We start from the raw sequence: 12,417 nt of genomic DNA, 5'->3' as shown, positions 1-12,417 counted from the left end.
TGATGTTCTGGATGAATGGCTTGGTGGTGGCGTCTTTTCGGATTGTTCGAATGAAGATACTAGATTTTGATAAGGAGTTATGACTTGGAAAACCTGGTGTTTATAGAGGGATATAGGGTTTCAGAATTGGTTCAATATTTGGCAGCGTATATATAAACTTTTGAGTAAGGTACTCAAGTCAAATCTTGAAGCTCCTGCGATAGAAGCTTGAATGAAGCGTGTGAATTCTCCCGAGCCTGACAATTTAACATGTCTTTACGAGTCCACTTAAACGTATCTTAATTTCCAAAGAATATATGAGGAGTTGGGAGATCATACTGTAGTAACGTGATGAATAAAGTGGATGTTATAAGCGGCGCTAAGGCTATATGTATAGTTCGGCCAATGGTCTCTACACATCTCGGGCTTTCCTTCAATTTAGTTCATATCTAAGAGATAAATTGATCAATTAAAAATAATATTCATACCAGAAAAAGTTGTTGCAGGTCAAAAAACCAAATATGCAGAAATAGCCATGCACTCACAAGAAATTCTCCTATCAAGGGTATATATAAACGTTGCTAGATAGCGAGTACTTTGTGTCATTTGAGCCACAGGCCTTGATAATATGCTTTTAGTATCTTCTCTTCTAGGCGCAAGCTTGCTCAATTATTTTGTACAACACCCAACCTCTCTTCGCCAGCTCCTGGAATTCATCAATCCAAACTCCCTATACCCCATCCCATCCAATCCAAATGCACCATCCCTATTCCATAAAACGCCAGTAAATGCTCCACGCCGATCCCCCATCTCTCAATCTCTCAGCCAAGCCCTCCGCTTCTCCTCTTTCTTCGCCTTCCTCTTCTCCTTGAAGGTCTTCAACTCAGTCTTACTCAACTTCTTTCCACTCCTCTCGGCCTTCAAACTTCTCCCATCGTGGCTATTCGCCGCAGCATCGACATCGAAGAACGCATTCATCTGCCGCTTCGACTTATTCTCGTCGTTAAAATTATCCGTGCTGATTTCTGGGGCTTGGAAGCGTCCGGTAAATCTGTTAAAGGCTGCGGTAGCTGCGTAGGGATCCGCGGAGTTTGGGTCTTGAGGGGCAGAGGGTGGAGGGGCGGATGGCTGAGCGTACCAGGCGCTGGGATCGTAGTCACCGTGTATGGCTGGGTTGTAGCCTGTTATTACTGCCTCTGTTGGAGGGGGAGGGCTTTGCGAGGTTTCTGGAGCTGGGGCGGGAGACAGGCCTGGTGGTGGTGGTAGGGTTGTATTTGTTGAGGTGTCGGGTACTCGTGGATTTGTCCATTGGGTTGCGTGCGTGAAGCGGTTGTAGAAGTAGAAGGCTTTAGCAGTTTCTTCCCAGATGGGCGCCCAGCCGTCATCTGAGGGAGGGGCTTCCGAAGGTAGAGGGGGGGCTTCATCGGGGAGTGGTGGTGCGTTGCTATTGTTCTGCTTGTCTGGTTCATCTTGGCCGCCTTCTTCGTATTCGCCATCCTCGAGATCCGTGGGCGGAACTCCTTTTGACTCTATCGCTGTGGTAGACTGCTCGGGCGCGTCTGTATCCAGCCTCGGCGATTTGTCTCTCGGTTTTCCGGAGGCTGGTGATGGCGCCGTATTCTCGGCCATGGTGGTAAATTAGAATCGTGGCGCGGCCAATGGTTCAGTGTGACAAAGGAAATAGGTTTGAATGCGAAATCGTGCTTTTTACGTCACGTCCAATTCAAGATACTGGGGTTGAAGTTAGAGTTGGAGTTGTGTTGCAAAGCTGAATGACGAGTTAGTAGAAATATTGAGGGCTGTGTACAGCGGCAGAATTAGCTTGCGCCAAAACCCATGCTACGCCAAATTCGTATTCACCCGGTATTGTTCAAGTTCTAGAAGATCATTGGATACCTATTAGGGAGAGGTAAATGAAACTGAAATCCATCCGGACGAATTAAGAGTGGTATTATTTGATTTCTATCATACACTGTCACAAGCTTTAAGCTTCTGCGCTACTTCAGTCAAAACCTCTTCCGCTCTCTTTAGTTCCGGATCAACAGGTACTATATCATCAGGGACTTTCAGAACATCCCCCACAATCCCTTCGACGCTCCTAACAGCCTTCCTTCCTTCCTCTCTCACTTCTCCTTCCCAGAACGTCCTCGCCGTCTCCCATTTCCCCTGCATCCGGCGCAAACTCCACACAATACCCACTGCTGCAACAGCACCTGCTTCGTACAATCCCGTTGAGAGTGTAGAGATATATGTAAGAGCTGCAAAGGCAGAGAAAGACGAGGATGTAATAAGAGTTTGCAAGACGAGCTTTTGCGCTAGTGCTTGCAGAGCAGGAACAGTATCAGTGGCAATGTAGGATCTCGTGAGTGGGATGTTCAATGGCCATGGCTGGTTCTTCATCTTGCCCTCCTGTGTATCCTCCTGTATAACTAAATCAGTAACATCTGGCCTCGGTGGCCTAACACCCAATTTAAGCTCTTTCTTCTTGAGCTGAATAGGTTTGTATGCCCAATTCTCAGGTTTGGCGGTCGACACGGAGAATATTCCAGCTTCTTCGATGCGTCCGGCGAGGAAGATGAGTTCTTTTTCAGCTTCGGTAAGGAAACGCTGATTCAGAATGTCAGATGCAATCATGGATACATCATCCACGCGCCAAAACAGCTTCCACCACCCCAGTTTCCGCCAACGGCGGCCATGGAATGCAATATCCAGCTGATCGCGGAGCTCAGTATGCGCTCCTTCTGCCCATTCCGCAAGACCTTTCCGCAGACGGTGGATAACTACTGAGGATATCTTCCTAGAAAGGTGTGCATCCTGCTGACGCCTTGATTCGAGACGTATGGAATGCTCTGTATTGAGAAGCAGTGATTCAATCAGGTAATAAATAGGACGTCTGAGTACTCCATCAGGAGCCTCCTTGCCTATCTTCATCCATTCAACAAGTGCGGGAACACCGCTTGCAAACCAGTTGCGCTCGTAATCGAGAGCGTTGTTTACACTCTTTCTGAACGAGCCAAGCGCAGAAGAAGCTTGACTGATATCAATGAACTGAATAGGCAGTTTTTCTTTCTCAGCTGGATTTTCACCCTGGAAATCAACAGCTGGCTGGACAATATTCCAGCTATGAAATGGCTCCTCCTGCAAGGTGCTTAGGGAAGACATCGATAAGAATTCGCTGGCACCCCGTATACCCTGCCCAACAAGTAATGACCTATGCACAGGCGTAGTAATGGGCGTATACCTTCCCGTATTCGACGTCGGGATCTCCATCGTCGGCACCAATGCAGAGTCCAAGAACCGATCTAATTGCTGTCCCATTGCCATGCCCTCCACACCCAGCTCCAGCACCAAAATTTCCAGCTTATATCCTCCGATCGTCGGCGACGAAACATGTATTTCCTGCACCATCTGAGAACTATATCCTCCCTCCTCCACACCATTACCTCCCACGCGAATAAGGATCGGTTTACTCCTCGGCCGATGATCCAGTAAGACCCTCTCCCATTCTTCCTCTGACTTCAACGGATCCGCGAGAAGTAGTCTGAGCAACTCTTTCGCTTTCCGAAGTGATGCCCCACCATCTGCTATTCCTAGTATTGCGACTCGTATCATTTCTTCACCCGGTATTTGCTCAAGACCGCGGAGAGCGAGCTGGAGTTTGGAGATGTTGATGTAATTCGCAGCATCTTTTTGGAGCTCGAGGAGGGCATCGTGGAGCTCCAATCTTGGGGACTTTGGTGGGACTCTGGGCGGGTCATTTGTTGTCGACGCGCTGGCGGTTCCGGATTGTTGTCGGCAGCTTGATAGTAGGAATTTGGGTTGAAAACGTCGCCGTTTAGTTGAAGTCGCAGAGCGTGCAGTCCGCGACAGGGAACAGATTGGACATATTTGTGAACTTCTGGGCGCGATTGCCACTCGAGAGGTTTTAGAGAGGCAGGTTCCGACCCGGGGTATTCGTGGAGGCATCGTGATGCTCGAGGGGAAGGGTTTTTGGGTTGGGCGAGGTTGAGCTTTCTTGAGCTCGGGCCCACATTTAATGCCGCCAAAGCCTTGGAGCTATTATTGAGCTCAACCACCAGCTATCATAAATGCTATACACATATCAGAATTTATAGGATTATTAAAGCAATGAAAGTTCCTGTTTATCGTATTTGAATCTTCAAATTTGATTGATACCTAAGCCCCCAAATGCACGATCTAATTCATCCCCCTCACCCCTAGGAAGAGCAACTGGCGTCCCTTGCAACCCAGATGCCTCAGCTCTTGATACATCTGCGTCCATAAGATTTTCATGTGCAAGCTCCTGACTTCCAGTCCCAGTGTTCTTCCTCTCCGGCTCCAATATTCTCGCCTCACTGTCCAGCCAGCCAGGCGCAACCCTCCTCTTCTCTGCAAGCTCCCTAGCAGCTATAGAATCCTCCCATGCTTTAAGCTCTTTATCAGCATCATCTTGCACTTTCTGTATATATGATTGTAGAGCTTTGCAAGACTTGATTATCTCATCTGGATGCGCTGCGTGGCCTGATGAGGATACGATATATGGGGTTTTGTCTTCGCCTCCGGCTGATGCTGTGATTCCTGTAGATGATGGCGGAAGGGTCGAGGGGAGGGTTTTATAAGTGTATGGGAGAGTCGTTGAGGCTGGGAGGGAGACGAAGGGTGATACAGTCAATGGCACTTGGGCCAGGAGTGGATGCGGCTCTAGATAGGAGGGGAGCGGTTAGCTTGGGTCAAGCTGTGCATAGAAGGTACTTACTGTTTTCATGCATCTTCGCGATGGGGTGATTCCACCCAAAGTCAAAAGCCGTGTATTGATAGATGCAATGTATCTAAGCTCAAGGTAAGGCTCTACTCGCTGCCCAAGTTTTAAGTTGATTCATGCAGCCTTCTAGGTGTGGAAGAAGGTGAAGGTCAGGCAACCTTCAGGAGCGAAACCCCTCTCCTTTCCGTTCTTTGTCGTGTTGATCGGTAGGTAACAAGACAGTCAGCTCTACACTTTCAAATGTGATGAAACTGCTTTGTAAACGAGGTTGATATCAGGCACTCCAAGTTGCGTTGCATTGCCTCATTTCGTTTCATTTCACACATAGAAATACATGGAAACACATGGCAATTGGTGTTTACCTGAATCTTTCTCGTCTGATGTTTCTCGCTCTCGCTCCTCCCCCAAAAGCTTGGGTTGACCCCTACTGTACGTATCTACGCACAGTAACTCGAAGCGCACTAGTCGGCCAAGTCACCACCTTCACGAGCCTCTCCTCTCGCCGCCTTCAATTCCACCTGTAATCTTCCCCAAACTTTACGTAGTCAGCTGCAACATCCAGCCCTACCACGAACAAAACCCCACGACCATCAGTACACCTCGCAAGGATTGACTTGCTTTTGGAATAGCGACGCCAAATTTATTCTCCCCGGTTTCTAGCGCTTACCAAGCCCACCCCCGTTGCACTCGTGCCCAACGACCCCCCTTCCAAATCCTCACCTAGGACCTTGTAACCTTCCAATTCCCGCAAACGCGATATCTCCACACGTTCATTTTCGCCGCGCCGTTAGAATCACAAGCCATCAAGAGCCTCATCAGCTCAATCACCGTCACCATGGACGGCGAGGAGTCTACTAACCCCCTGGTGCCTGGGAAGACGGAGAACCGGGCCCAGGTCGACAATGCTCTGAGAGCGATTCACCAAAAGAAGCCAGTCCCTGAGATCGACTTCACACTCCATACCATGGAAGATAACACGCAAGTCAGCACAATGGAGCGCGTTTGCAAAGGTAAATCAATCCCTCTCCACCCTGGCAGCAATTTCGTCATGAATAAGGCAAAAGCTGATGTGGATTTGTAGATGTACAGGCACCCGCAATGCACCCACCGACCGACGAGCAATTCTTCTCTCCCCAAGACCCCTCGAAGCCAAATTTGGCTTTTTTGAAGCAACACTTTTACCGAGAAGGTCGCCTTACAGAGGAGCAGGCATTGTACATCATTGAAGAGGGTACTAAGATCTTGAAGCAAGAACCCAACCTCCTAGAAATGGATGCTCCGATCACTGTATGTGGCGATGTCCACGGCCAATATTACGACTTGATGAAATTATTTGAGGTTGGTGGCGATCCTGCTGAGACTCGATACCTTTTCCTAGGGGACTACGTCGATAGAGGGTATTTCAGTATCGAGTGTGTGCTTTATCTATGGTCGTTGAAGATCTGGTATCCCAACACCTTATGGTTACTTCGAGGAAACCATGAGTGCAGACATTTGACGGATTACTTCACGTTCAAGCTGGAGTGCAAACACAAGTATTCCGAGAAGATTTACGAGGCATGTATGGATTCTTTCTGCGCTTTACCGCTGGCTGCTGTGATGAACAAGCAGTTCTTGTGTATTCATGGTGGCCTAAGCCCGGAATTACACACTTTGGATGACTTGAAGAACGTGAGTATACCCGAACTTGTGGCACAGTTCGCCTGTTGACGTAAAATAGATTGATCGCTTCCGCGAACCCCCAACCCACGGCCTAATGTGCGATATTCTCTGGGCAGATCCACTGGAAGAATTTGGCCAAGAGAAAACATCGGAGTATTTTGTTCACAATCACGTGCGAGGTTGCTCATACTTCTTTTCCTACCCCGCAGCCTGTAATTTCCTAGAGAAGAATAATCTCTTATCGGTCATCCGTGCGCACGAAGCTCAAGATGCTGGATACCGAATGTATCGCAAGACCCGGACAACTGGTTTCCCCAGTGTAATGACTATCTTCTCCGCGCCCAACTACCTCGACGTCTACAACAACAAAGCCGCTGTCCTCAAGTATGAGAACAATGTCATGAACATCAGACAATTCAACTGCACCCCACATCCATACTGGCTTCCCAACTTCATGGATGTCTTTACTTGGTCTCTACCTTTCGTGGGCGAGAAGATCACCGACATGCTGATTGCAATCTTGAGCGTCTCCTCTGAAGACGAACTCAAAGAAGACGCCACTCCATCAACAGTCTCTCCCGGCCCCGTCTCTCCATCAACCGCAATCACCCCCTTAGACCCGGAATCTACCGAATTCAAGCGAAGAGCCATCAAGAATAAGATCCTTGCCATCGGCCGCTTATCACGAGTATTCCAAGTCTTACGCGAAGAGTCGGAGCGAGTCACAGAACTCAAGACAGCATCAGGAGGCAGACTCCCTGCTGGGACACTTATGCTCGGAGCAGAAGGCATAAAGAATGCCATTAACAACTTCGAGGACGCACGTAAAGTTGACCTGCAGAACGAGAGGCTCCCACCTAGCCCTGAGGAGGTCACGCGACAGAGCGAGGAAGGCAGAGCGAATGCGCTGGAGAGGGCAAAGGAGAGTGCGGATAATGATACGGGTTTACAGATGATTTCTAGACGGTTGAGCACGTAAGAATTCCCATTCCTTTCCATTTGAAAGTTCTTTCCTAACACTTTTTGTGTTGAAATAGGGATCGTAAGAGGTAGCGTATATACAAAAAGTGCAAGGTTTGGTTTGTTCCGATCAATGAAATGCAGATTATAACTGGGTTATGATTGTGATAGAAATTGATGAATGGGTGCGGAGACGAAACATGGTAGTTCGACTGACAGTTTCTTACGGTGTCGCAGGCATCAATGAAAGAATGAATGAAAGAAAGACAAGCGAAGTCATGCAAAGGGATAATGCCAATAATGTTCATGTCTGTAGTATTTTGAAACTGGTGAAGTGTGTCCTATCTTATATGATATCAAATTGATCTAATACCCTGACTAAATTGAGTCAAGCCAAGTGGCTGCCTAGCTGTACTGTAGCGGTTTTATGTATTTCTGCCTGCTTGCTATCTATGTCTTCATCTATCAAATCTCCAATACGATGTTTTCATTCATGGGCGTTTTGTTATTATGCATGCACACTTCCACTTCAACTTCCACCCCTCCGCCTTGCACGTCCATGCATACATATCATGCCCCTTCTACCCTTCTGCAAAGCAGACACTCACTTACTTTACTACTTGGCATGGGTGAAGGATGGAAGACCTTTAAAGACACTGCACTACACCATCCCATCTCATGCAAACCCCTTACATGTTTTCATAGATACAGCGTGCGTGCTGTCTGTCTATCTATCTCTGGTTTAGGTGGGGGTTTGAATACAATATATGCGCTGGATATATTGCATTGCATTGCATTTTCTTGTTTGTTTGTTTGTATAGTGTAAGGTAGGGTTAGTAGACTACTGTAGCTGTGTGGAAGGTAAGGTATTCCTGCAGAGGTAAGCTATTGTTATTGTTTTTTTGGGTGGAGTGGGGGGCTTTTTTCTGCTCCTGGCTTAGATCTTGTTACGGAGTATGTACTGTAGCAAGGTATGTATTTCCTGTACTTGTTTTTGTTGTCTTTTGCTTTGTTGTCCCTTACTTACATGGATGGATGGATGGATGGAAATTCCCCCTTTTACGAATGAATAAGGGGGGAGAGGGGGTAATCAGCAAGACTCAAGACTCAAGACTCGCTTCCCGTTGTTTCCTTGGCTGTGAAAAGCAAGTAGGACCTTGTGTTGTGTTTGTATATTTTGAGAAGGGAAGGGCGGGGAAGGAAGCAGGGTTTAACTTGTGGTGTTCTTGTTATATGCCGTGCTGGGTATTATACGGAGGAGAAGAGTAGTATGATTTTCGATTTGTATTGTGAGTGAGGAGTAAATCCACATCTCGATGGTTGGTTGAATATTCGAAAAATCTAGCCTTTGCGTACGTGCGGGCGTTTGTGGTGAGTTGATTACTTGCTGGTTGGCTTTCATTTCATTCTGGATCTGGCGTTAGTGTCGATGTGGAAGTTGCTGGGCGAGTGAGCGCTTGCTATAGACAGACTATGTTCGTGGTGGATAGCACTTTGGCGCTCCGAATGCATTCGCTTCATTGCTGTCGTTTCGCGAGATCTGTGCGAGTTCAGGGTGAATGGTTCTTTGGTCTGTTGTGCTGGGACTGCTGGCTTGCGCGTAGTCAGCTCTGCTTGTTTGCTAGAAAGAAAGCAGTGTATGCAAGGCGGGGGGTGGAGGGGAGTGGATGATGAGCTTATCTGGTCTGTGGTATAGGAATTATACGCCTACTCATAGAAAGCCGCAAGGCATATCGATATTCTTCTGGCCAGGTACCTGTCGCTTTGGGTGGGTGGGTGCTTTACCGTTTACGTCGCCATGGATGGGAGTTGGCTTTCGAAGAAAAGTCGCTTTTGGATATGGTGCCGATTGTGGGGTGGCACAAGTATCACGCACACGGAAGTGTGCCGGAGATAGGCGTATGTCTTCTTGTCTGTCTCGTTGGACAGCCCCGGAGAGGAGAGGCAGGGCAGGCTAGCTTCTGGAAACATGTGCAAAGTAAGTATAAACTCCAAACTATATTATGAAGTCTTTCCCAACTACCATGTGTACCAGGTCGTGTAACTCTGTCCACCATCATCATCATCATCATTGCCGTGTCAGAGGTCCCAAATCCTTCCATCGTTCATCTGCTAAGAATTATAACAAGTCGTTACTATGTCCAAGGGAGTTCCATCCAAGAGTATACCGAATGAGATATTGGAAAATTCAAACAAGGAAATCAAACAAAAATAAAGGTAAGAACTAGTCCATCGAATGAAAAATATGTGCCCTCCCAGCTAATACCAGGTATGTTTGGCGTTGTAGATCCCTTTTGACGCGATTCGGTTCATCCGTGTTTTAGGAGATACGTTGTGGCGATATGTTTGATCATGAACCTCATGATTTGTTGTCTTGTCTCGTATATCGCATCGCAGTCTCTCCCGCCGCCCGATATTTCTCCCTCGCAAGTACCAATAGTCGCCGGCGCCTCACTTCCATCTTCGCCCTACAGCTCCTCTCACCAACCGCATTGTCTCGACCGCCGAGAGACATCCTCCAGCCCCTTCCCTCCCCCCGCCCCTCTCCACCTTAATTGTCGATTTAGTCTGTTCCAACCCCATCGTTCCTCTCTCCCTCTTTCTTCCCCATATCCTCTTCCTTCTCATCCCTCCCTTCCCGCTCTTTCAACTCCTTCTCCTTCCTCTCCCTCACGCTTCCACGCTCCCAAACCAGATCCTTCAACCAACGGTTCTCCTCCTCGAGTTCGCCGACCCGGTTCTCCAAGCGCTGCACCTGCTCGCGCTTCTCGGTGCTAGACCTTTCAAGACTCTGCTCGCGGCGCTTCTTCTTGGCGCGGAAACGTGCGCTAGCTGCCGTGTTGCGTAGACGCTTCTGCTCGGAGTCCGGATCGGTGGTTGAGGTTGAGGAGGTGGGTGAGAGAATTTGCTGGGGGTAGGATTGGCCATGTTGTGGCTGGATGCTTGGCGGGTTGTTGTGGTGGGTGTTGATGTAGAAGCCGTTTGGCGGCGTGCTATCAGTAGACGATGGGTAGAATGATGGATCGTAGGCGGGGTTGATGGGAGGATACTGGTGTTGGTGTTGGTGTTGGTGTTGCTGCTGCTGTTGATTACGCATCGCGTAAGGTATCAATGGGGGGTGTAGATGCTGGTGTTGGTGCTGGGGTTGGTGTTCCCATGCGTTGTTGAAGTTTGGGATATTCTGCTGCTGGTCTGGGGCATCTATTGGAATTAGTTTTCTTGTTATTTCATAGTGAAAACCATATACGGAGCAGATCCCGTTTGCTTAGGAGAGAGACAAGTCTTCTCGCGGTACAAGCGGTACAAGCGATAGATATATTCGCGATACGCTATCTGAGGGGGTGGGTGGATGTGGCAGGTGAGGTGGAGGTGGAGATGGCAGATGGAGGTCCATGTGAAATGTTTCATCACGTGTGGATTCGTGATATCAAGGATCCCGCATGAAATAAGGCGTCATCGAGCTACACCTGCACCTGCACCTGCTTAGGTCCAACGAACAAACACCAATGAACAGAGATTACTTAGTAAACCAGGACTCCGGTATAGTAGAGTAGACCCCTTCCTCTCCTTGTCGAGCGAGTACCTTCCGTCCTGCCACATTTGAAGCGTCTTAGAAGTACCGTACCGACAAGGACCGTCCCGTCTGGCGCTGGCTTGGGGACCATTGGGGACCATGCAACATATTACGAAGCAATTAGTGCTGGAAATCTCTTCCACGCCGTCAGAGCTTAGTGAAGCTTGATCTTGGATACAATTCAATTCGATTCAAGAAACTCGTTGAACTCGTTGAAGTCGTTGAACCCCCATATAACATGTAGATATAAACGAAAAACTCGTAAAATCAATAACAGATATACGTACAGTTACATAAACATATCTCCCAAAACAGCAGGTAAATTCAGGGGTAAAAAGGCACGCAATACGGGTAGGTACCATCAACAATAAAAAACGTAACAGGAAACCGGACTAACCTCTCAAGCTCTGCCCTTGTACGTGTTGCCCATGCTCCACCACATGTACATGCTCGGCAGTATCAATGGTCCAATCCTCGACAGCTCCGCGGGCCATGGCCTCCATATCCTGATACTGTCTCTCGGCCGTACTCATGAGATCCTCGATTGCATATACGGGTTCGAAAGCAACCGGTTCGTTGTCGCGCCGCTGGACGATGAAACTACGTTCGGGGAAGGCGAGGAGTTGACTGCAAGTGGAAGCCGAAGTGGAACTGGAAGTGGAAGTGGAGCGGAAAGTCGGGTGCATCCTGTCTGTTCGTCTTCTTGCTTCGGTGCATGAACATGAAGGTGTAAGGTAAGACAAGGTAGGCAGGGAGGGAGGCACCCTACAGGCCGAGTGGTGTGGATAAGCTTCTTCGCTGCAGATGGATGTATACAGATGATGCAAGGGCTGGCGGTTGTGTTGTACCGGACAATACAGTATGTGTATTGAGAAAGGACTCGACAGATGCGCTATATATCACATATCAGACAGCCCTGTCCTTGAAGAAAAGAGAGAGAAAAAAGGCGCCTCTCTTCTTTGGCCAGCCTTTACGGAGGTACTTCCAGACCCGCCCGGAATCGAGTGTGGATGGTTCTTTGGTAATAGCGCAGATCGTCGTGGGGGAGTGAGGGAAGTGGCTTGCTCTAATTCTCTTCCGCCTCACTCACCTCACCTATCCTTAGACACACTTACTTGCAATTTGTCGGCCAGAACTCAAGAGGAAATATCCTCAAGTGGCTGTCGCTGCTGTGGTCCTGCGGAATAGAACTGAGGTGAACAATTTGCATTGGTACAATATACGTCTCTGAAGTTTCACGGATTGTTACTTCAAGCTCGCAACTCACGATGCTATTTGTACCAGCTCTGCTTGCCCAATAAGCGCCGTGTCTATATGCAGCTGTACATGTCCCCCCACACTTGCCGCGGCCAATGCAATAAATGCATACGTGCCCGCTTGCCTTGTGCTGGAAATGGAACGGAGAGAGCTTGGAAAAGGCATACTTTCCTTTTATGGGATTCATGTTTCAAGCTGCTTCGGGCTTTTGATTTTCGGGGTG

General features: G+C 48.4%; 2 protein-coding genes across 2 annotated transcripts; one reads left to right on the top strand and one right to left on the bottom strand.

Annotated features, from left to right (window-relative positions):
- Nucleotides 1-792: 792 nt before the first annotated feature.
- Nucleotides 793-4,748, bottom strand: LHYA1_G002479 (WW domain-containing protein; the record flags this gene model as incomplete). Its single annotated transcript, XM_031147455.1, has 4 exons — nucleotides 793-1,538; nucleotides 1,953-4,028; nucleotides 4,156-4,680; nucleotides 4,736-4,748. The coding sequence occupies 4 exons, from the start codon at nucleotides 4,746-4,748 to the stop codon at nucleotides 793-795; spliced, it is 3,360 nt and encodes a 1,119-aa protein (XP_031007852.1).
- An 828-nt stretch (nucleotides 4,749-5,576) lies between these two features.
- cna-1 (Serine/threonine-protein phosphatase 2B catalytic subunit) lies at nucleotides 5,577-7,382 on the top strand (the record flags this gene model as incomplete). Its single annotated transcript, XM_031147454.1, has 3 exons — nucleotides 5,577-5,751; nucleotides 5,823-6,412; nucleotides 6,462-7,382. 3 exons carry the CDS (start codon nucleotides 5,577-5,579, stop codon nucleotides 7,380-7,382), a joined length of 1,686 nt encoding a protein of 561 aa, XP_031007853.1.
- Nucleotides 7,383-12,417: the final 5,035 nt, after the last annotated feature.

This window comes from Lachnellula hyalina, assembly GCF_007821495.1.
Source record: "Lachnellula hyalina strain CBS 185.66 chromosome Unknown contig00022, whole genome shotgun sequence".
In the NCBI taxonomy this organism is placed as follows: Eukaryota; Fungi; Ascomycota; class Leotiomycetes; order Helotiales; family Lachnaceae; genus Lachnellula; species Lachnellula hyalina.
Note: the sequence above shows the minus strand (reverse complement) of the source record. Positions and strands in the feature narration are given on the sequence as shown.